Source organism: Myiozetetes cayanensis, unplaced genomic scaffold, assembly GCF_022539395.1.
Source record: "Myiozetetes cayanensis isolate MyiCay16 unplaced genomic scaffold, myiCay2020 scf1, whole genome shotgun sequence".
Lineage (NCBI taxonomy): Eukaryota > Metazoa > Chordata > Aves > Passeriformes > Tyrannidae > Myiozetetes > Myiozetetes cayanensis.
Window position 1 is genome coordinate 130,536,379 of NW_026086604.1, and position 25,192 is coordinate 130,561,570.

At 43.7% G+C, this 25,192-nt stretch overlaps 1 protein-coding gene across 2 annotated transcripts in view; it reads right to left on the bottom strand.

Moving 5' to 3' along the window:
* Positions 1 to 10,639: 10,639 nt before the first annotated feature.
* Positions 10,640 to 25,192, bottom strand: part of RSU1 (Ras suppressor protein 1) — a 104,490-nt gene continuing 89,937 nt past the window's right edge. For both annotated transcript variants that reach the window (XM_050324798.1, XM_050324807.1), the window contains exon 9: positions 10,640 to 11,109. In XM_050324798.1, coding sequence (XP_050180755.1) covers positions 11,007 to 11,109 — 103 coding nt within the window. In that variant the 3' untranslated portion in view covers positions 10,640 to 11,006. The remainder of the gene's footprint in view (positions 11,110 to 25,192) is intronic.

Consider the following 25,192-nt stretch of genomic DNA (forward strand, 5'->3'; position numbering starts at 1 on the left):
GTGGGAAATGCCTGCCAAGGCACCTGTAACCAGGCAAAGAGGTCTGAGTGACAAAGGACATTAATTTTCTTCTTTTATAGGGTGTATAAAAGGAAAATGACATTAAGTAAAGACAGGGGAGGAAAACGGCTGATCTGAGATGTGTAATAGATGTGCTATCTTTTTAATAATCCCACAGGACCTGATTATCTCAGTTTACAACCAGTTTAAGGCAAAATGCAAAAAAAAAAAATTATGAGGCTGCAGTCATAACCATCACTTCAGAGGGAGATTATTCATATTATATTATAGGAAGTGGTGAATTACTAAAAGCCATCTCCATGTCTGCATTGCTGCAATTACTCCCAATTACTGTCACTCACTCTTGTAAGGGATTTCTCGCTGCTGTGGTTGCAGGGGCAGCCTCCCTCTGTGGGGACACACCACAGCCCGGCCAGCCCACAGCTGGGCAGTGCTTCCCACGTGCCGCTGTCCCCCAGCTCACTGCTGCTGTCCTCAGGACTACGGTTTTTGGAGCAGGACTTAGCTGGGCCACTGGACAGGCTTTGCACAGGTGGGGATATTCTCTCACTGCTATCACCCACTGTATCCAGCCTCTCCTTCGTTTGCCCTCAGCCTAATTACAGGTCTGGCCTCGCACAGGGTTGTCCCACACCAGGGGCCCAGTCGAGGGTAGGGAAGCAGCTGCTGCCCCTCAGCCCCAGGAGAGCGGCAGGTGGCACCGAAGCCTCCATTATGTTGCTCGCACTTAATCCTGGTGGGGTGAATCGTTCAGCCCAAGAAAGCCTCTGTGTTTGTGAGAAGGGACCGGCTCTGGAGCAGCTCCCTGGCTTGGGCTGAGCTGTTCCGGTGCCATCTGATAATCACCTCCTTTGTCGCAGCTTTTTCCTCCCCTCCCCTGTTGTTGGTTTGAGGAACTCCCATTAACCTGGCTGATTTCAAGACCGTCAAAAAACTGGCTTGAGACTCATTCAAGCATTCACCCTGTTACACCTCTTCCAGCATCCAGAATCGGTGGGAAGGGGGAAAGAAGCAGTTAAAGTCTGAGACCAGCTTTGTTCTGTGATTGTTACAACTTGCCTCCCTGAAGACTCAAGCTCACAGTGGTGTGAAGACTTTCATAAAATGCAATACACCAAAGTGGCTCCTGCCACCAAGTCCTTCTGCCCACTGAGTCCAGCCCAGGTGACTGTGCCCTGGAGATGGCAGCGGCCCTGGCTGGTGTCCAGCCTTTGCAGCTCTCTCACCATGGCAGAGGATTATCTGCTTGCAGACATGGCCCTGTGCCTGATGTCAGAGTGCCTCATCCCTTCCTTGTCTGCTGGTGATCAGTGGCAACCTCCAGCATGTGCCAGTGACATCCTTGTGCTTGCATTACCTTGCAAGGCAAGAAAGTAGGAGTAGTGCACCATGGAGCTGCAAATAACTATTCTGGAAGCACAACTTTATTTTCAGTTTTCATCTGTATCTGATGCATTATGACTGAAAACAAGAGTCATACTTTGGAAAGGAAATAAAACTCAGTCTTCTCTTCATTTTTCATCTTTTTCTTTGAAACCCCAGATCCTCATTCCCTGGACACTCTCCTTTAGCTTTTGGAAGAACTGGGCATTGATGGGACAGAAGCAGCATGGCTTATCCCTCCCTCACAGACCCAGACATTTATCAAAAGCCTCTTATTAATGACAGTAAACCAGCAAAATCCAAGTGTTTGCCATTATTAGGGGATTTTTTTCACTTTCAAATGTGGCTGTCCACATGGTCAGGACCATTCCTAAGAAACACATGGCACTGGTACGATTTATCTCAGTGTTCTTGCTCCTGCTGATAGATCTGGTGTTAGATTTGCTTATCTAAACTCAAATGCTGGAGTTTGTTTTCTGAGGTTAGTGCAGGGATAGATGACAGGAGGAAGCTGCCTTGTTGGGCCAGGTTTGTTCTGCAGCATACACAAATGAATGCAGCCCACTCCATGCTGCCACCAGACCTGGCCACTCTCTCCTCTGAGAGTGTGCCTCAGAAATGGCTTTTTAGCCACATGGGGTCAAGGGAGACAAGCACAAGGGAAGTTGAAGTCACAGCCAAGCACAGAGCCAACAGCTTGACTCACTGGGGAGACCCGCTTGCCGGTCCTGAGGACCTAAGAGCAGCGCCTTCCTGCTGGTTAAACTGATTTCTTTCATGCATGTACTGAAGGCAGGAGACACTGCCCCCTGCCAGCAAAACCACTGCTCAGACTGGGTGGCCTCACGTTAACCTCATGAACATCAGCTCAAGAAGTACGAAATCCCTTTAGATCCAGGCATTGTTGTCTGCCTCTTTGTGCCTGGATGCTCCTGGGGACTGAATTAAACCTCCTGTAAACCCTGGTAGGGAGCTGAGCCTGACCAGCTCCCCAGGCCTGTGTGCAGGATGTGCAATCCTCCTGCCACTGGGACTGAGCATGAGTTCTTACTGGTGCCATTTATGGGGGCACTTTACCTGTGACTTACGGTTTTCAGCTCTGATTTGCGCTGTTGAAGCACCAAGGCTTGGCTCAGGCTCAGGCTCAGGCTCAGGCTCAGGCTCAGGTGTGTCTGTTTGGGATGGCTTGATGCAGGGGGTGGCTGAGGGGCAAGGTGGCACGGGAACATCCCTCTCAAACCCACACGTTCACGGCAGCAACCAGCAGCGTGTGGCTCCTCTTTGGAGAGGAGCTGGTGTATGCCTAGTGTATGTTTTGCAGTATTTGTCTTTTCATTTTCCAGAGGGTTTGTGAGCTTTATGAGCATCCAGTGAATATCAGGGTCCTCCTCCTCCCTCCAACCCCTACCTCAAACCACACCTTCTTCCCTCTACTTGTCACCCTGAAAATTCCTTACCACCGACTAAGCTTTTCTCTTCCTCCAACCCCGAACACCTGCAGTGTCTAACACCCTACTCCTCCACTGTTGTTTTCCTCAGGATCCCTTGGTCTCACTTCTGCTTTGTAAGCTCCTAGGCTGCTGTATAAAAAGATGGTAGAGCCAGTCTGGGATGCCCGGAGGTGCTCAGTTTCCAGTGACATCTCATAGGTATTCAGGCTGCCCTCCTCTTTTCTGACAAGCCCCATCTACAGAGTTTTCCTGCACAAAAAACTGCGCGTCAGAGGGGAAAGACAAATGACGACAGCAATAATGTAGAAGAACATCCTCTGAACATCTGAGAGGGCTGAATCATGAACCACTTTTATCAAGGCGTACAAGAGGCACTTAAATATTAGCTGCTGCTTATAAATAATACTGGTATGTTAAATACACACATATTTTCACAGTTTTATAAAGCGAGTGATCTCTGTTTGCTTTCAACTGGAAATCATAAAGAAAAAATCAATGAGCTTATATCAAGCTTGTATTATAGTCCTTGAAGAGTCAACTGACTCTATAAAAATGACTGTTTTCTAACAAAGTTATAATTAATTGGATTGAGTTGGCAAAGTTTAAGTGCCTTGTCATATTTTGATTGCTATGCAGTGCTAGAACTTATTGATTTTATAGAACACCCTGTAGATAAATGTAATGATTAATTTCATTTGGTTTACAAGAACAGAAAACTTCTATGCAGAACTGGATGCACTATTTTATTTTTTTCATTACTGCCTATACCTGGCAGCAGTGTGGGTCTAGCTATGGAGCTATGTCAGGTGGCCTGGCCTTCCCCGGTTCCTTATTTATTCCAAAGAAATGCCATTTTTCTCCCAAACCCAATGTTTTTTTTTCATTTCAAGGATTTTGAAGAGATTATTTTTCAATATTTATTTCCTGGTTGTTTCTGTTTTCTTTCTGAAAAAAGAAAAAAAAAGTTTTTTAAGTTTTATTCCATGTTTCCCTGTTTGCAAAGCCATCAGCCACAGGTCCAAAACCCAGGCCCAGCTCATGAACCCACTTCTAGGTCAATGCTTGCCTTGGGGATGGAGAAGCTGGCTCGAGGCCCCTAGTTCAGAGCCCTGAGTGTTTGGGGGCCCTGTGAACCTCCCTGCTCTGCTTTGGCACTCCTGGCTCCATGGGTGTCTGGGGGCTCTCCCATGAAGAGGTGCAGAAGAGCAACACTGCCAGAGCCTGCCCTCACGGGTTTTCCTGCTCCCTGAAATCCAGCCGTGGTGGGGACAGTCAGGTCAGCTGTTGGGGATCTTTGGGCTGCCCCCAAATGGGGCAAGCCAGGGCTGTGATCCTCTTCACACACACCGCAGTGGGGCTTGGCTTGGTGCGCAGCCCTCGGAGCAATTTTTCCCAAGGCTTTGGGGTTATTTTTATCCCTTGCTACAGCATTTGATGCCACATGGCTGCCTCTGAATTATTTGGTTTCTTAATTGGCGGAGTTGATGTAAAAGCAAAGTGAGGGGAAAGGAAATACCAGCAACCTCCCTGGGGACACCCTGCCAAGCCTGGGGGTGACAGTTGTGTTCACTGTGAACTGTCTCGGCATGTTTTTGTACCAGCAACACAGGGAATGAAAAGGATTTCAGGCCTTAATTTTGGATCTGTTCTGGTGCTCCCTCCCTTGCCTCTCCAGCTGTATTCTTGCCCCCACTGCTGGCACAGGCGGAAAGTGCATCCCGAGGTGCTGCCAGGCATCCTCCCTGGCTGCACGGGCAGAGCTGCTGACAGCTGGACTCCAAGCCCACATGGTATCGGCAAAGTACAGGGATTGAAATCAAAGCTTTGATTTTTATGTTTGCCCTCAGAATGGATTAGTATTGAATTTCTGATCTACGAGGTGTTTAATGCATCTCTGGATATCAACTGGCAGAGCAGAAATCTTTTGAGGAGCTTATGTTGACCAGAAATGAAGACAGGAAAGTCACTTTGTACGGTCTGGATGGTAACTGCTAAAATCATATCCCAGTAAGTACCCATGCACCGCATTCCTCTAAATCAGTGCTCCCTTCTGCTCCAAACACAGATGCTCATTTCTGTGTGATCTTGTGAACTCACATATGCCAGGTGTGTTTGAGTAGCTCCCTAAAATAAAATATCTGGATTGAGATAAGAGCAAATAAGAAGCGGCTGAGGATGCTCGAACGAGGCTACCAACAGTAGGGTCTCTAAACCCTACCCCTCTTAGGGGGCAGTTGACAAGATCACCAGTTCTCTGTGTTACTGCTGTGATGTTACATCCTAAACCACTCAGCTGGAGGGAAAATATAGTCCAGTACTAAGCTAAAATCTATTCTCCCACTGAAAACCTGAGCCACCCATGACCCAGCACAAACCACAGCCTTTATTTACAGCATTGCCCTTTCTCCACTGGTTCTCTGGGTTGCAGGGTTGAGCCCCAGACCAGCCCTTTGGCTCTACTCCCCTCTGGCTGCTCCTTGTCGGGGCACTGCCATGCTGAGCCCCACAGGTAGTTCCTAGGACTGACTTTTTCCATAGCACTTTGGTCCTGGGAAGCACTGCTGACCGAGCTCAGTGTGGCTCCCATGCGTGTGGAATTTCAGGCGAGGATGGCAAGAGCAATGGCCAGGGCAGGAGGTGTCCTGCTCCTCAGGCTCTGCCTGGTAATAGTTCTGTGTCACTGGGAAATCCACTGCTACCAGACTGCAATTTCCACACTAGCAAAGCAAAGATTAGCAATACCACGAGGAGCACAGCATTGCCCAGCCTCGGGCAGAGGGTAAGACTTTCCCTGGGGGCCTGCAGGACACCCACCCTGGCAGAAGGAACCTCATTTAAAGGATTACTGAAACATGGGGGTATTTAGTCCAGTGCCATCCACAAGCACTAATCACTCCAGGCTGGAAGTAGCAGCTTGTCCCACTGTTGGCACCCAGTTAGCCACAGCCATGCTCCCCACTCATCCCTGTGCTGGTGGCTGCCCTGGCACCAGGCCATTTGAAACATCATCCTGAATAACTGGGATGTCAGGAAAATTGTGAAGCTACACTCAGCCTGGAGCTCACCCCTGCTTGGCTGAGCACTGGCTGTACATTCAGGGCTGCTGGGGGCACAGGAGCAGGGCAGAGTGGGCACAGAAGCTCTCGCCAGTAGCAAGGGAGCTGAGGTGAGGAGTGAGTGCCCTGGCACAGCCACTTGCCCCAGTGCTTCCCCCCTGACCTCACAATGTCCCAAAAGCTGCCTCCAAACATGTCCACCAAGCTGCAGGAGTGACTCCCGCGACTGCCATTCACACAATTACCGTGCTTCGTGATCTAAAAATACCATCAAAATTTTGCTCTTGAGATATAAGATAAAAATGTCAGTTTTAAGGGCTTTCTCACAATAGGATACCGTTCCTGGTGAGCTGTAACTCAGCCACTGCTCCAGGGGGGGACCGGAGTGGCGGTGCCTGCCTGAGGCACTCAGGTGAACTGGAAGGGGAAGCAGGAGCTCAGCTGTGCCAATGGCAGCGGCTTTGGCAGCAGCGTTGGATGTAAACCAACCACAGAGATTTATAAATCACTGCTCTTTACAGGCAAATTACTTCTCCTTAGATCAGGGGAAACAAAGTACCCAAGATGGGAAGAAAATCTAACTTTTGGAAAGTTATCGTGGTTTCATCCCAGAACATCTGCCAGCCCTGGTATCAGTACAAAGTAACAAATACATGGCACGAATCTGGGAGTATAAAAGATGTGTCATTACAAGAAGGAGTAGGAGGAAAATAAAGCAAGTTGACAGCTCACATCCTGTGCCATAATCCTAGAAATTGTTAATATTTACAAAATTAACAACTAATATAACCGATGACAATCTCACTCCTCCTGGTTGTCATGAGGATATTAACAGTTACCACCCGCTCCAAACTGGAAATATTACCCGTCTCTGGAGCTCCTGCTGCTCAGCAAGCGTGGGGACAGCACAGACTTGCCCTCCCAGCTTTCTTACCAGCACCAAGCCATGAGCCAGTGTGGAACACTGAAGTGCTGCCGGGACTGGAAGTGCCTCCTGACCTCACTCAGCTCCCTGGGAGCAGAGGGCCTTGGCAGAACAGGAGAATGGGGAGCACAGACAGTGCTGGAGGGAGGAGAGGCAAGGGCCATGCTGGCTCAGATCGTAGCTCCAAACAAGCTGCCATTTCAGGAGAAATGCCTATGCTGCTGGTGTGATTTGCCAGCTGTAAGGCTGGAAGCTAATTGATGAACAGATGCTAGAGTGTCATTTCCTTAACAGGAAAGACCTGACTAAAACCAAAATAAAGATGCTTGAATACCAGTGACTCCATCAGAAACATATTCCCAGACTAACAATCATAGAAAGGTAAAACTTTAGAATTACAGTGCTGTTCCTCACATATTTTTTACATAGGAAAGAGAGTAACAGCAGCGTCCATGCTCCCAGAGCTGAGATTTGTTTGTTTGTTTGTTTTTAACTGTTACTTGTCCATCAGGACTCCAGGAGGCAATAAAGGGTTAACAGACACTGTAAGTACAAGAAAAATGTGGATGGTGCCTGCACATGCAGGTTTTCTGGATCCATTTTGCCTATCTTAGCAAGGAGCATTAATTTCCCAGGCCAATCTTTGCACAGGCACATCCTATCCATCTTATGGTAATTTTAAAAAGTTTCCTCTGTCAGAGTGCATTGTATGCAAAAAAAAAAAAAAGCCATATTCCTTCCAGTTCACCATATGCAAAATCAAAACCGAGAATTACCAGCATAATTGTTTTCAAAGAGCTCCCACGTACTGGAAAGTTATAAAAAACAAGTATCTTCTTCACAGGAATAATTTTCTCCCCTCGAAGTGGTAAGCTGTTGGCTGTATGAGAGGGTGGCCCAAAGAGGCAACTAAACAAGTGACAATGAAAGAATGGATGCCAAAAATGTTCTTTTCAAGGCACCCTGAGATCAGGGATCTCATTGCCAACCAGGCCAGTGAAACAATACTGACCAGCAGAGCAAAGAGCTGCCTTTCCAGAGCTTGGTGCTCTCACTGGCACAACACAAATGCTCACCTAGGGGTAGCACCCAAGGGCTCACTGGAAGGGACCTCACTTTGATGGATCCTCTGGAGAAGTGACTGTGGGGACCATCAGAGGGACCATCATGAGCTGCAATACTCATTAACTGGTTCACCATGGCAGAAAACAGCAGCTCCTTTCCTTGAAGTTCAGTGGTAAAATAATTGTGACCCAGTAAAATAAAATACCGTTTTTAAATATTAAAAAAGCAATGACTTTAGAGAACTGATACATAAAACCATCACACTCACATTAAAACTGTTGTGTAGTTTGCTCTAAGAAGCTGGTACCATTTTAAAAACTCTAAAACCTTAGCATGTTACATCCCAGAAAGTTTGCTTTTCTTTCCCTTGTCTTTTATTCTGTCCTGAGCCTCTGAAGAGCTACTCCTTACCCATTTTGTTTTCTGTTTGTAAAGCTTTATGCATTTCAGTTTTTCATCGTCTTCTCAGAACATTATCTTATTTTTTCATCTTTCTTTTCAAGAAACTTCTTTTTTTCCCCCATCTGCCACCATCTTCAGTATAATACTTCTCCCTTTAGGATTTCTTTTATCCTTCACATCTTTATGCCTTTCACTTACTCTTCCCCAGACCCTTCATTCCTGCTTTTGCTTGTCAAAACCGTGTTTCCTCCTCCTTCATGAGGGAAGAAGTGGGAAGGTTGGGTGGATTTTTTTGCTATGAACACCCAGGAATGCTCCAATCAATACTTCGAAACCCTGCAGAGGAGAGACTGCATGAGTCTTTTAACACTTCCAAAATTTGCAACTGCAGTTAATGGAAGTCTGACTAATGCTTGAAAATCATAAGTTTATTTTAAAGCAGTGCTGTAGCTTCCCACCAATAACATCATCAGGCCTTCCCCAAAAGCTTTTAATTTTACATTAGAGACTCTACTCCATGTTTTGAAACCCTTGTAGCCCTGTTGCAACTTCTTTTTTTTCCAAACCCCAGGACACAGCAAGTGACCAATGCAGTCTCAGGTACCATCTGGGTCTTTAGCTCTGGCTGGATTTCTGTTTCAGTCAAAGGAAAGCCATAATGCTGCCCTGCTCACAGAAAACCACATCTGGGCACACCCAGGGAGATTCCAGAAGAGCGGTAAACCCAGTTCAGCTGGAAGTGAGTGTACATAAAATGTCCTCAAGCCTTAAAAAAGCTGTCTAGCCATGGCTGCAGCATCTGTCAGGAGAGCAGTGGCTCCACCCTGAGGACAGTGCCACCCTCAAGGGAGGGCTGGGGTAGCGTACAGTGCCAGAGAAGGGTCTAGAGCCTCTTTACCCCATCCTCATAGATGTGCCCTTGCTATTTCCTTTATTTCAAAAAAAATCTGTAATAGTAGTTTGGGGATCTACTGACATTTCACTGACATTTCTTCAGGACTTCTTGTAGCACGATTATTATTGTCATTAGTTCCCCTCGCGTGTTAATGCCTACACCACATTTAATTGTGAGCATTCCAGATGGGGGCCAGTTCTTGCTGTGAATTCTTAGTGTGCAACCAACCTACCACCTTCATGGGCCTGTTTCAGTTGGACCTGTTCCCTAGACAAATCACTTAAGAGGTCTGGAAAATCCTCTGCAGAGCTTGCAACAGATAGAATTGACTGTTCTTGACAGTCTACCATTTTTACTGTTCTCCATCTGCCTACAAGACTGCCTCATTCTTCTGAAGTACTGAAGACCACTTAAAATGTGTCTAAAACTTGATGCCAACTTCCTAGCCCCGCTTGCCAATTCAAAAAATCTGTTGCAAAATATATGTCAATACATTTATCCCTAGACTAAGGCAACCATGTTACTTAAATGCTGGGGTAATCCTAAATGCGCTGGAGAGCATGGTGCTGATAACAGAATCTTCAGACACAAAATGGCTTTTGCAGAAGGTATCACTTCTAGCATGAGATATTTAAAACCTTTTCTTCTCCCACTGAACACCACAGGCCTGTCTCGGCAGTCTGGGCATGCTTCCCAGCTTGCTGTCCGGATAGCAGCCGACTCTCAACGGGTTGCTCGGGTATGAAATTCATGGAACTGGAAATCAAGGGCAGGAACATCCTGACACGAGCGATATAGGTATGAATATCTGTTCTTGCTCCTTGAGTTCCCTCGTTAGCTTTTGTTCTCCTCAGACTAAAATTGTTTGGAAATCACTGTCTGTAGATTTTACGTTTTCCTTCCCCACTGGTAAGACCTGAAGCTATTCGAGCTGTTGAACAATTTGCAGCTTCTGAGCTTGGTTGCAGTGCCAGCTTTGTATAGATAAATATAGAACCTGTGGCATTTTCAAAAGCCATTTGGAATAACTCTTCAATACAAGCACTTTCAGCAGAGATTAAACACATTATTTGGGTTTTCTGCCTAAAGAAAAAAAAACACTTAAAAAATTGGCACAATTACCAGTTTCTTCAATGACAAAGTTCTCTTCCCTAAACTGAGGCTGGCAATTGGCAGCCCTTTACAGAGACAGTTTTTTTTTCTTTCCTGTCTCCCCTTCCCTACTCTTTGATTTCAAAATAACCTTCAAGGCAAAAAGAGCAGGACACAGCAACATGAAAAAAAATCAAAACAGAATGCTTTGCCTTTTTACTAACTTGTATCAGATAAAATGCTACCACATTCCTACAGAAGAAATCAACACCTTACAGGAAACTGGACACATTATGCTCCTCAAGGAATTTTCTATTTCAGAAGTCCTACTGAAAAAACAAAACAACAATACAAATTAAAAAATTTATTAAAATCAATTGGAATATCATATGAAATTTAATATCATATAATATAGGTGCAAACTCCGATATTAACAGCATGTGACATGTAAAGAGAGCACATTAATATACATATAAATAGAAAAGCTAAAATATGTTTGACAGTGATGTACTAAATGGCTACATAAATGTGACCATAATTAGGAGAATATGTAAATTTGTACCCCTCTAGCAGTACCTTCTAAAGCCGTATACATAGTAAATTGCATTTAATTCTAGTCTCTGCTTTCTTATAAGTAACAGGAGATGCAAGGGAATATTATAAGCACATGCAAAAACAACATAAAAGATATAAAAACAGAGGCAGAAGACAGGCACTTATTTGTTCTTGGCTGCCAGAGGCTTACGGCTGATCTTCTTTGACTTGTCATTGTTCTTCTTTGGAGGTTCAGGATTTGCCTGCATGTGTCTGCCATAAAGACTGTAAGGAAACGAGACAAAAAAAATGGTGATACAGGCTTTTACTCTGCAGCACGTTAAACAATGCATCTAGCTACTAGAAATAAAAAAAGGAAGATCTTTATTTTGTCTCAACATACTGAATTTTCTATTAGATCTCACTGCAGTCATTAACATTTGGTTTTTGTGACTTTTCAGGGTAGTAACACCAGGAAGAGCAGGCCTTTGGAGCAGTGAAGGAGTAATCAGTTTTGCCTTCAGAAACTAGCAACCTTTAATCTGCAGTTATGGGATTAAGGCTTGGAAGGCTGCAAGGATGTGTATTCAAGTAGACAATGATAAAAATTGGCTTGAACTGGGGAGATAGAGTGCCCGTTTAGAGCAGAGTGAGCATTATCCCTAACCAGAAAACCCAAGGGCTTGATAATGTGACAGAGAGCAATGGTGTCACAGCAGCCTTTGCTGCTCACACATGATTGATAGCACTGGGACAGCTACCAACACATCAATGCCACATTAGTAAGTACCACTGATTAAATGTTGACAAAGTATCCTACAATTAAGACACTGGCATTCACTGTGAAGCTAAATAGACTACATGGCTGAGAGGATCTTGCTAAATATCACATAGTAATTGATAGATAATTTATGAGTAATCCCGATTAAACTAAATTAAAAACCTACCCAAAATAAACACAGCTCAAATTTAACTTCCCTTATTGACATAATGTGCTTTTCAAAGACGCACTTTGTGGGTTTTGGTCGGGGTAATTTTCTTTATAGTGGCTGGTATGGGGTTGTGGTTTGCAGTGAAAACAGTTTGATAATAGAGATGTTTTTGGTTTTGCTAGGCAGTGTGTGCACAGAGCCAAGGCCTTTTCTGTTCCTCACCCACCCCACCAGCAAGTGCGCTGGGGGTGCACAAGTTGTTGAGAGGAGACAAAGTTGGGACAGTTGACCCCAACTGATGCAAGAGATATTCCACAACACACGGGGTCACGTTCACCATATAAAGCTGGGGGAAGAAGGAAGGGGGGGACGTTCGGAGTGATGGCATTTGTCTGCCCAAGTCACCATTACTCGTGATCTAGGAAGTCTTTTCCAACCTTCATGATTCTGTGACTTTATTCTATTCTCTACTATTCTAATTCTATGGCAGGGTGTTAAAAGCTACCATCTGCTCTGAGCTTTATTTTGCTGTATCTAGAAGATACTTCAATCCTGGGGTTCCAGGACCATGGAGTGGGATTAGAGCTTCTTGTAGGGTGGGGTGGAGAGGCAATGCTAGCTTTCACTTCTCAGCAGCTGAAGATTTACATCATGCTGCTAAGCAGGCTGCTGTCAAGGTGTACTGTAGCTAAAACAGCCTCGCTCAAGGAAAATACAACTGTAAACTACGACATTACTTCACCTTACCGAAATTTTATATGTGTCATCACCTACTGTCAACAAGGGATCAGGTGCCATTTCCTGATGAATGCAGAGAGCCCTGACCCTCTGTGATAACTACATGCTTTGTATTAGCTACAAGTAATATTTTTCTTCTATTTCATAAGAGATAGAGCCCCAACAGCACAAGACTGTATTTTATCCAAGTACACAGTATGCATACTAATCAAATATCCATCCTAAATAACGGTCCTGTTTTGGAAGGCGTTAAGTGAGTTGAGGGAGGGAGAATACGGTAGGAGATTGTTCGGTATTACAAAATACTATCACTGCAGAGGAGCATAGAGGTAACATTCAAGGAGGTTGTCCCATCAGAAACTGATCCAAGGTAGAAAACATCAGGGAACAAGCAGTATCTTGTTCTCAACGATATGCAGTGCAGCATTTGAACCACTGTCAGCAATAATTTTGTAACTCCAAAAAGTTAGCAACAGAGAAGTGGAAATGTATACTCAAATCTGCGAACACCAATAGTTAGCTAAATACTAAATTAACATTCAAGTTGGTTTTTGGCTCTTTTTCATAGAATAAGAATGTCCCCATTTGGGATTTTAAGCACTGAATTAACAGAGAATCCACTGATCCACCATATCTGAGCACAAAACCCCTTCACAGATGCGAACAGAAGTCCCCTGTCACTGTCCTGTCTTCCACATCCTGCTGCCTCGCAGCTCCTTTGCCCTGTTAGTGCCAACGCAGAAAGGACAGAAACAGCTTTAGTGGTTCTCAGCTATTACATACCCTCTTTTTGCTCAGGTTGCTTTAGGCTCTCCTTTTTTTGGTTTGGAAACTTCACGTGAGTTTCCCTCTCAGGTGACCCTTTTGGTATTCGTTATGCCTCATTACTTCCTTTCTTCGTGCAAATGTTCAAGTTTGTGGACTGGCAGAGCTCTGGTAATGAACTTTTCCTGAAGCAAAAGGGTGCGGTGGGGATTCTACTGGCTACAGAGATGCTTTCCAAGTGGAGAAACTGAATATTGACAATTTTGAATGAACTTCAGAGTTCTGCTGAAGTCTACCTCGGCAACGCCTTTTGACTGTGAAATGAGATCCAGCGGCCACTGCATGCGTTAAGCAGTAAGAATCCCAATTTACCTGTAGGGATTTTTGGTATTTCTTTGATATTTGCTCCTTAAAATATGCAGTGCTATTGGTGCTCCAGTGATTCCCTTTGCCCCATGCAAATACTCCATTAGTAGTAACAGATGTACAAGAGTTGAAGGCATCTACAGCAGATTTCACATTCCTTTTATTTATTCTCACGTCCAACCACTTCTATCATCATGTGCACCAAAGTTTCATCCAGGAAAATAATTACTGGGTTTGAAATAAGCAAATCAAATACATCTACTTAGGTTTTCCTGGCAAAATGTCAAGGAAGTTTCAGCACACACTGCTATCTCAACTGAAGATGAGTGCTTTACAGTCTATCACAGGAGTCTGCTACGCAGAGAGCAAGGATCAGATGTATTTAGATTATACAAGCCTTCACACACAGGGTCTCTCTCTTGTGTTTGCATACATCAAATATGAGGAGACATATGGTGTCACAACAACATTTAAATACAATAATGACTGTGATAATGCCTCTGGGACAGAATTTGCCTTCTGTTACACTAGGGAAAAGAGAATTCAAAATTATCAATGAACCTCTAGTACAATAACAGAAACCACTTTCTTAGCTCCCAAGGGGAAAAAAACTCAGGAAAAAAAAGCAAAAGAAAAAAACTAATGGAGACTACCTGCAGAGAGAAGTAACTATCTGGATTCCACAAGAACCTATAACCCTTTGATTGTAATAGACATGAAGTTTGCATACTCAGCCTTTAGTGATTTCAGTATCTATTGGAAGGATGCAGCCACAGAAGCAGCCATAGCCAAGCTGTACAAACTGTGTACATGCTCCTGCTCTGCACCAATGCAGTCAGCTGTGTTAGGCAGAGATACTTGCACCTCATCCTCGGCAGCAGAGGTAGCTTAAGACGTGCACACAGACAGCTGTGCTGCTCAGCTGACGGATGGTGATGTGCTGAGAGATGGCATCTTGACAGTGCTGTTTGCATGGCTAGACTCTTAGCCACGGCAGATTGTCTCCATAAAGAACTCAAGGAATATTGAGGCAGATTCCTCAATATGTGGCTACAGTTTCAAGGCAGATTTGTGAGATAAGTGCTGATAACACATGGCAGCACCTTCCCACTTGATATTTTGAAACGTCACCTGTTTATGGAGCTGGTACTGCTCTGAGAAGGACACTACACACAGCTCACAGGCCAAAACCTCAGTTGCAGAATAAAATCTGGAGTGCAAATAAATATTTGAGATGTTTGCAGTTTGCAGCAAGAGTCAGAAGCTAGTTATTATAACCACAGCTCACACACTGCAGAACCTTTTTAGACTTAGCAGCTACAGTACTGCATGAAGCCTTCTCATTATGTTAAAGTGAAAGGGGAGATAACATGCAAGACTGAAAGCTCTCAGATAGAGACTTCCAATTGCTTTCTTTCCTCATATATATTTTTCAAAGCAAATATCTCATGAACATAAATGTTTCTTTGTATGCAGATATAAACATAAACAAAACCTCCTTGCATTCTCCACCTGCCCCACTGGAAGTAACAAATGAGAGCACTACGGCTGCTGCAGCAGCAAAACTAACAGTATCAAGTGAGAAAGATGCTCATTAAACTTCATCATTCTGTCTACTTTAATGATGTTTTTACTTAATAAAAATTCCCTAAGTAGTTGCAAGGATATTAGGCAAGGTCTCTGGTTATGTATCAGGGGCCTAAGCTGTCACTAGCAAGCATGCAGTTCAGGAGGAGCATTCCCAAGAGGAAAGAGTGAATACAGCTTTCTTGTAATAAATTCCAAGAGAATCAATAACCACAGCCTGCCACATTACTTAAGTATTTAGGAAAGTAGGTGATCCTTCTAAATTAAACTACAAATTGCAAAATACTGCAATTTACAGCATAAAATCAGGCATGGAGCCTTGTAACTAGAATGCATACAGTCTTGCTACCAAAATCTCTGAATTTAAATACTGAACCAAAGTTAAAATTCATGAAGTTCAAAAGAGTCAGTTTCAAAAACCACCTCCAGCACAACTGTCTCCAAGTTTTCTCTCCTGTACAACAAAATGCTCACTAGCCAAGGGCTACATGCTCCCAGAGATGAAGAGTAAACTTGGGTAAACTAGGGAACTACTGCAAAGTGTTTGCTGCACACATTGATTTTCTTCAGTTTAAAAATTTTGAAAGAGGATTTCGAGATCGGGCCATAAGAAATACACTGCTCTCACTTAATGTCTGTAACAGACCTACAGAGCTGAGTATGCAGTATGAAAAGGACCGCACAGCTAAATACAATCCTGGAGAGATGCTACCTCCAGCTATGTACTGTAATCTGGGAAACAAAGGTGAAACATTCCAGCTTGCTTTTCCAAAAGCTGGAGCTCAGGATCAGGCAGGTATTTAGTGCTCAGATGAAACTTCAAATGTGGGTATTTACAGTGACCTCAACAGGACGGTCCCAAGCCTCAGCTGCTGAAGCAGGAGACAGGAAAGGCTAAATCAGTGGTAATATCACTAGAAAGCAAAGGCTGAAAGAAGTGCTTGCATGACTGGTACATGGTGGCTACTCTGCATTAGTTACAATTCACATGCACTTACAGAGAGGTGCTTTCACCCTAGTGGTTTTTGCATAGTTAATTGCTGCTCTGATATCCCCTCTGAGTGACTGGGACTGGCCTTTTCTCCTGTGAGAGCTTCTAACATGTCACCTTCCCAAACCACATATTCTCCCAGGAAAGGGACCGATATTGGGGTTTAATTTGTTGGTAATGTACTACTGAGAGAAAACAGTGGAGGTTTTAAAATTACTTTGCAAGTGTCATATTATTTTGGTAGCTTACCAATAATGTTTTTATTCTATATGACATAAGTCAGATGATTTCAATGAAGAGGACCACTGCATGGCTAAATGAAACCAGTATCTGTTTTCCTTACCATTTCCTTGCCATTCCTTTGGATGGTAAGCTGCAGTTTTAGGATTCTTAATAAGGAAGAACAGACAAGAGTGACTCATTTTATTCAGCTAATTTTTTGCCCCTTGTTTGCAAGTGCTCTGAGAGCAGATGGCAGCAGTGTCAGCAATATTCATCATTTGAACAAGCTCTCCCAAGTTTCTTCAGAAAACCTCATCTTTGGCCTGTCATCAGTCTCTGTACCAGCTCTCTCCTTGTGCTCTGCAATGGAGGCAGCACTGGCTGGACGATAGCAGCAGGTGCTGGCAGTGCCACGTGCCACACTGCAAGGGCCTCTGGGCTACTAAATCTGCAGCTCTTCATGTGGTGTGAAACAGCTCCACTACTGTTAGGTCTGTAACAGTTTGCCTTCATCAATAGCCCACTGGCTCTTGTACACCTAATGCTTCAGAGTGCCCCAAGCTCCACACACCAGAGAACCCAGCCCTGAAACACTCCAAAGTGTAATAACCTGTGTTATTTTTCCACTCCTTCCACCTGTGCCAATAATCTTCACAACCCAGAGTTCCTGCAGACTTTGCCTGTCATCGCTCTTCCCAATCCCCACTACATCCTGCATTTCAGCTTTCAAAAAGCCTTTTTGCATCACCAAAAATCCCTAATCCCCTCAAGGGCTTTCTGGGTGCCCACAGGTACTCAGCAGGGGAACTGATCACCTCTTCCCATCTTGGCTTAGCTCTTTTTGTAACTAGTTTCATCTTTCAGAGCCCAAATTAGACAAGAAGGAAAGGATTCAGTAGAGGTGGAGAACTAGGTATCTAAGCCCATGTCTCCCAGTCAGTGGAGATCTCACTAATGGAGCCATTGGAGTACAGAGCTTTTTGGGTGATCAGACTGCTGTGAGATGCTTAGCTGCATTACTCTGCTTAAGATTTTCACCAACTACAGTGGACAGTGAGTAACTAGCTGACATGCAGACATTCATGTTGAGCTATTTTAAAATGCTAGCTGAAGCCCACCCAAAGCAACTACTCCCTCCCTGTTCCCACTCTGCATGCTCTCACAAGCTGTTAGCCACCTTACGTTATAGACTCTGCTGAGTCACACAGTCCAAAGTTGACTTACTGTGAATTTCTGCCTAAAAACATTCCAAATCTCAATAAGCGATAAAAAGTTTTCTGCCAAAACTATTCTGGAGCTCACTGTCTCAGTGACTGCACACTCTCCAAAATAAGCCTCCCCATTCCATGGGTCTCCTACTGGCCACTTCATCATTCAGTTTCCCACAGGGCTTCCCTTCTGCTGGATCCCTCCACTATCCCCTTTCCCTTTGCTGCTCTATGTACCTGAAGAAAAGAAAGACTCTGCCATGTATCTCACCCTCTATCCCTACAGGTTACTGTCAGAGACAGACCCTGACCAGAGGCACCTCTGGCCTCAGCTCAGGAGCTCCCTGCCATCAGCCTAGCCTCAAAACAGTAGTTTTAAAAAGAGAATACAGTCCAGTTGGATGTATAAGGAGACACCTCAGGGGAGATGTGCCTGTGGGAGGAGATTTGAGCTCAGGTAACCATAATTTACAAACACTTGCTCTCCTATAGGGCTGCCAATTGCTGGATAATTTTAATTCTGCCAGACCCATCTGCTCTGAAAATGGTTAATTTAATCCCTACTTCTTTGAACTCACCATCTTGCATGTTAAGGAGAACTATTTTTTTTTTCCATACAGGAATTCCAAGTAGGTGTTAGGTATTTCTTTAATTAATATGCAGTAATAAAAGAAAGCCTTATATTCTCTGAGGCCTAGCAGCTTTTTGAAGCAAGTACTTTAAATGTGAGGTTTGTTAGGGAAGCACAGCCGGAAGCTCATAGAAGCCCAGCAAACAACAAAAAGATTTTTTTAATAGGAAAATATACAGGCCAAGATTTGAAAAGCTGGCTAATGACTTTGCATATACAACCTGAAAAACCTTACAAGATCTGGGGCTTTTGACAGAGAGGGTTTTGAAAGCACATGGAACATGAGTATCTGGTTTCTGAAAGTCAGGCCTATGTAACACCCAGGGAGCCCAGCACTGAAAAATCTCAGCCATGCTACAAAGCCAGACACACACAAGGGGGCCCTCTGTGGAACTGCCACAAAGATGGAAAGAGGGCATGATTATGTTTATTTTTTTCAAAACAGAGACAAACAGGAATTAAGATCTCATCTAGATAACCTATTATGCTGATAAAAAAAACTCCAGCTAGCCCAGTAAAATGAAACAGCCTGAGAGAAGCAGAGAGAGAACAATTTGTTTTTGCACGTGGATAGTCTTATGAGACTGTCTCACTTACCAAGAATTTCTCACCTGGGACTCGCATCTGCAAGGGCTGATCTCCCTTCTCATGCTCCATTTCAAATACACTGATGACTTGTTCAGTCTACACATGCAAACCAGTTCCTGAATCCACCTCCAGTACGGAAGAACTGCATAGGTCAGAACCTGAAGTCCTTAAGGGTGAGAATTCCCACAGATCGCAGGAGTATTTCTCCCCTTGTTTTCACCAATCAAATGGTGCTTTCCCTCTTATATATGACCAGAAGAAACAATGTAGTGCCAGACAGACATCAGCTGTTTACCCTGAGGGCTGAGGTAACCACTTAAAAAAATGACATCCCCCACCTAATTCATCAAAAGCAATTGGGAGCCACAGAATCTGCATGAGCAGGCTCAGCTTCTCTGGCATAAGCCAGCACAGGTAGCTGCAGAGAAAAATGCACCACCAAGAAGGAAAAAGACTACTCAAGTGAGAAAGAAGTGTGTTGTATTCACTGAAGTCTTCTGTATCATCACAGCCCTTGAATTTATGTATTTGTAATTCGTGAGAATGTAGTAGATAAATCAACAGCTGCTCGATTTCTCCAAACCATGTTGTTGGGACCACATTCAAGGCCACCTAGCTGATCTCAAACTAACCTCGGACAGGGAGCAAACACAGTGCAGAAAACATACTGGCTTGTAGCACAGACACGCTCCTGGAGCCAGCTGAACACAGTCTTCTTCGTTCTTATGTTATTTTAATGCTGTTGTCCACATGGAGTCCTTTGGGCTTCAGTAGAACACTGCTCATTTTCCTTTCTGAATGCTACACTAAGGGGTTTGCTGCTCAGATAAATCCCCTTACATAATCTTTATTATTGATTTACTACATGCATTTTGCTGTGCACCTAATTAACATTTAAAAAAAGGAAAACAGAAGGTAAAAATAGCTAAGTGCAAGCCAAGGAACTTTCTTTAAGTTACTGTGTGTCTGGCAGGTATGTATTTCTTTTCCAGTAACTAGACAAAGTGTACCAATAAAATGTACAGAAGGGACTCTGGGGAAATACTGATACAGAGAGACTCTTCTTTCCTCCTTTTTTTTTTTTTTTTTTTTTTAAGCAAAATTGAAGTGTCTGAGTTAATCTACGCTTGCTCTGCTGCACACTGAGGATGCCCGATTTCATTGGCAGTATCATGAAGAACACTCAGGGGACCACAATTTCCCCCACGGAGGTTTTATACAGGTGCCCTACTCTGATGGGCTGGCTCACATCTCTCTCCCAGAGTGTCTGCTTCTGCCATCCCAAGTGGCTTCAGAGCCAGGTCTCCAATGGTTCCTTAAAACAGATACAAAGACTGAACAGTGACGAGGGACACACTGACATGGTGGGGAGTTCAACCAAACTAACCACCCTGAATTGCCACTTCTGAGACCCTTGAAGGGAATGGACTAAATCCTGGTCCTGTCACACAACCCAATTGCATGACCCAAAACAACAAGGCTGTGTGAGCTCTGGGCACCACTGTGTAAGGGGACATAGGATTTACTGGGGGATGCTTAGACGGAGACTTGGGATTGAACAAGAATGTTTAAGGATTATACAGGACTTACGAGTTCTTATGGAGACAGACCAAGAGAGTGGAAGTGAGAGACCACAGAAGGATGGCAGAGAACAAGTGCAGGGAAAAGAGAGGATTGGGAGGAAATAAAGAAGGTCAATGGTGTGTTAAGCAGGAGGAGGACAGCACACTTGTTTGGCTGAGCTCTGTGCCAAATCACCTTCACTTTGTCCTGCCTGAACTCTTGTTTCCTGTGCGAGTTCTGACAGCATGCATTCATGACCCGTCAGCAAAGTTCAAGTTAGACTAGCTTGTCACAGGGATGGACTGAATCCACGACACTGGAGAGACCAAGGGACCTCAGGATCAGCTTCCAAAAAGCTTGAGGGGCTGTAGTCTGGTAAGACTGGATCTGGGGGCCTGATATTGAAACAACAAGATTTGGGAGCCAGGTATCACCTCATTTTACAGCCAGTTTTGAACAAAGCATCACATCCTTAATATTTGGCAAAGAATTACTGGGTTTTAAGCAAATCTTTGGTGTTTTTCCATGGCTTTTACTGTGCCAACAAAGCTGTTCCAGAATCTTTTCAGGAGGGACCTATGTTATGTGGCAGCCAATAATCTTTATGGCAACACTGCAATGAAAATGCCTCTTACTGTAATGAGCAGAGATCATAAGTTAAGCCCCCAGCTACCTTTCCATTATTTTTCATTAGAGTTTTTCTGGCTTTGTTATGCTTCAAGAGTACTCAGGGAATTACCCCAAATTAGGCTCACTAGTCAGCTTTTCATTACTCAGACCACACTGAAACTGAGCAATCAGCAAACTGAACCAGCTCCTGAGGTAACACAAGACACCAACATTTGTTTCAATGTTTACCATTTCTTTTTTAGTTTGTCCTCTTTCTTAAAGCTCTGTTCTGTAAAACAAACTTGCCTACAGTTGGAGGCGGTTCTAAAACAACAGGAAAATCACATAATATTTTTTCATGCCATTAACACCTTAAGCAAAGGGTTGGGCTTCCCTTCATCTACCAGAAACAAACTGTGATATACTTATGTTTTCTTGACAGCAGTGTTTTTCCTAGATTTGTGTTCCATAGTGCTAGATGAGCTGGGTGAGATAAGAAATCTCACTTACTATGTGAATCCTTATCCCTTGGAGAATATCTAATCCACTGAAGATTTTTACACTGGCTTCCTTCCCTCTTGCAAGCAAGAAGCTGACCATCCTGCTGGAAAACAGCAGTAACACTGACATCAGACAGTTCTGATGTCATCCAATCTGCACGACTTCCCAAGTTGCTTTCAGTGTCTTTCAAGGCCCACAGTGTGAAGAACATAGAGCCTTCTGAAAGGCTTTCTTCTCCCCCAATGTCTGTCAAGATGAAATGGCAATATAGCATCAGCCTGATTTTGATTTCACCAAAATCAATACAAGTTTTGCTTCTGATTTCAGTGGGTTCACTGTTTGGCCTTTAATGTCAATTTACCCATGCAAGCAAAAAGGCAAGGTGCACTTGCAGCACGGTACACAACCTCCAAACTATACAACAACATATGGACAACATCTAGGCTGGGTATGAACAGTGGAGTGAAAATTATGCTTTCTCATCAAGGGCCAATGAGTCACTCTGTGACTTCTTAATGCATGCACTGACCAAAACAGTTCCTCTTGCAAGGAAGGTGGGATTATGCATACTGATCTGGTTTTGCTGAACATCTTTTTGCTGTAGGTAGGCAGCACTTATCCTAAATTGTTGGTGCTTACAAATGCTCATGAGTTAGAGGAACAAATACAGAACTTTTACTGAAAAGGACAAGAACTAGTTTACTCATCAGATATTTGTGAAGGCACCTACAGGGCCTTTAAAAGTGATGTAAAATGAACCCGTGATTCCACTTGTGTCTGGATAAGAGGAAAAATGATGTGGAGCTGAAACCACTCGCACTGAATCAGTCTAAGTTCCACAGCAGCAATGAAGGCAGAAAGAAGGCAACAACAGGAAGCCAAACCCAAGGCTTGAGGGTGAACTGCAGACCACCTACTCTTCATCTTCTTAGAAACATGTTGGAAAACACACTGTAGGGAGGGCAAACAAGGTCCTTTGTGCTTTCTTTCTGGTTCCTCAAAACACAGGATACTAACATGTTTGCCAAATTCCACAATGTGCACACAAGGTAGAAAACAGGCAACTCCTTACTTGTTTTACTTGAAAGATAGATATTAGATCGCATATTAGGAAAAATTTATTAACTGAAAGGGTGGTCTAGCACTGGAATGGGTGCCCAGGGAAATGGTGGAATCACCATCCCTAGAAGTGTTCAAAATATGTGCAAGTGTGGTGCTTAGAGGCATGGTTTAGTGGTGGACTTGGCAGTGCTGTGCTAATGGTTGGAACTCAATGATCTTAAATGTCTTTTCCAACCTTCGTGATTCTATGATTCTAAATCATCCCAGTAGTCCCGAAGCTCGTGGTATAGAGTGGGTTTATGAGCAATGCAGCAGCGAGAAAAGCAAGGTGGCAAAAGATTTGCCAACAGCTCTCTGTCACCAAGAAAGCACTTCATTAGCCTGTCAAATGCAGTGTCTAGGAGATATTTATTGACAACTCACTGCCAATTGATCCAACATCTATATAAAGCTCTTCTTATGCAACAAGCTTGCTGACTCAGACAATGATGAGATCTATAGAGAACTAATAGCTATACTAAGCCTCTAAGTGCTCTAATTTCTAAACAAAATGAAACCAGAAGTGGTAAAATCCCACCAACATCTCAGCAGCCGCACCATATTCACTGCCTACAGCACGTTTTAGAATGAGATTCATTTTGATACAGTTTGTAGCTGGGGTATGAATGCATGGCGAGCAAAAGTCCTTATACAAACAACGTTTTCCACTTCTATGGCCATACATGCTTGTGGGATTACTTCTGAAATACAGGGACTCTACATTTTCTACTCCCTCAATTTAGCATGGAAGCACCCAGAGGTGTTCAGTGCTGTATGCCAAGAATTGCTCTGTGTGGTCGGGCCCCTCAGCCTCTCCCCAGGCTGAGGTAATGCTGCAAATGGATAATTGATCCTGCAGCGGCTTTAACAACTGGCAGTCACTTCACACAGCTGGCAGCGTTCCTGCAGTGCACACGCTCCTAACCCTTGCTTGCTTTGCTTTGTACTACCTGTTTTATCACTTCATGATAAGGCAGCGTCAAAGACAGCAGGCATAACCTATTCTGGCATCTCCATCTGGCTTTATACATCAGACTTGTGCTGCTCTGGTGGATTAGTTTCAGATCCCTGTTGGCAGATCAAAGGCAGCAATAATAACCACAAATCAATTCCTCTTTAAGGCCTAAAACATCTTCTCCCTCATAGCATGCCTCATTTCTTCACCACTCCAGAGCCCTTATAAATACCAACTTTGCCTAGACACAACAGTTGTATGCAGATCTGCAGGCCCTGGAGAATGTGGCAATGTGTTTTCACCTGCATTCTTCTATTCAATGACAATCAAAATGAGCAGCATCAGTAGAGAGGGGCTCATGTAGATTATAAACCTGAGTTCCTGAAAGTCAGAAAGCTGCCTGATGCCAAAGTGAGGGCATACACAGAAGATGGCTTGCTTCCCTCAGTCTCATCTCAGGTAATACACTTTCCAGCACTCATCAATGAGTCAGTGCTGTATTTTCACTGAAGCACCCAGCTACCATCAGCTCACTGCTCAAGTGCTCTAAGCCAACCAACAGATGTTTTCAGATAGAGAATAGATGCATCGTCAGTTGAACAGTTGCACTGTGGACCAGTTGGTTTCTAATGGCATTTGCAGACAGCTCACACCCCTGATTAGAAGATGCTCTAGAAAACAGGACTCAGAAAAGGGACTGATAAGGTTTGAGATCCTCAGGGCTCCTCCCATATACGGGGAACATTTGGCCCTTTTTGCCATGACTGTGCTAGCATGCTTGCACTTGAATTCCAACAATTCAACATTCCTTCTTTCTTCTTGAAACAAAACCCAGAGATAAACAGTGAAAATGGCAGCTGCTTAGAGATCTCCTGAAATTCTTAAGAAAAAAATGAATCAATTAAAGGTAAACAGACATAAATCCTCTGGTGCCAACATTCCACTTGTACAGCTTGCAAAGGCCATAAAGACCCAATATTTCAGGGTTACCACATAAGGGCCTGACAAATATTTTTCAGGATACAGAAGTAAAGTACTTTAAACCTTATTTTTTTTTCAGTATTCAGTTAAGACTCGGTTTCACTCCATTAACTGTTTAACCCTTATAATTTTTTACTCTACCTATAAAACTAGAACATTGTCTCAACATATGGAAAATCTGGATGGTACATATTGCTCATAGCTGCACACAATTTTAAGAACTGTAACTGTACTATTTCTAGATAATTTTTAAACTATGACAAAGATGAATGCTATTGAAGAAAAATGGCAAGCCTATAAAAAGCTACATGTGTTCGAGTCAATCAAGTAAAGAGGGTATAATTTTTTTCTTATAGTATGATTATCCTACATGCTAGTGGAAGCAGGAAGTCAGAAAGATTAACCAAAGATCAAGAAAAAAAGACCATCCTCTTCTTCCCCTCTCCCGCTACTGAGCTTAGAAAAATGTCCTAAAAAGGAAAAAAAATTACGTTGGCAGGTTCGATTAAACCTCGGGGAAGGCCTTAGTGTTGAATTTGTCTTCCCAGTAGTACCTAAAGCACTGCTACTAAAGCAATACAATAAAGTTTATGAACTTGTCTTTACTGCTGCATAAGTTATCTTTGAGAA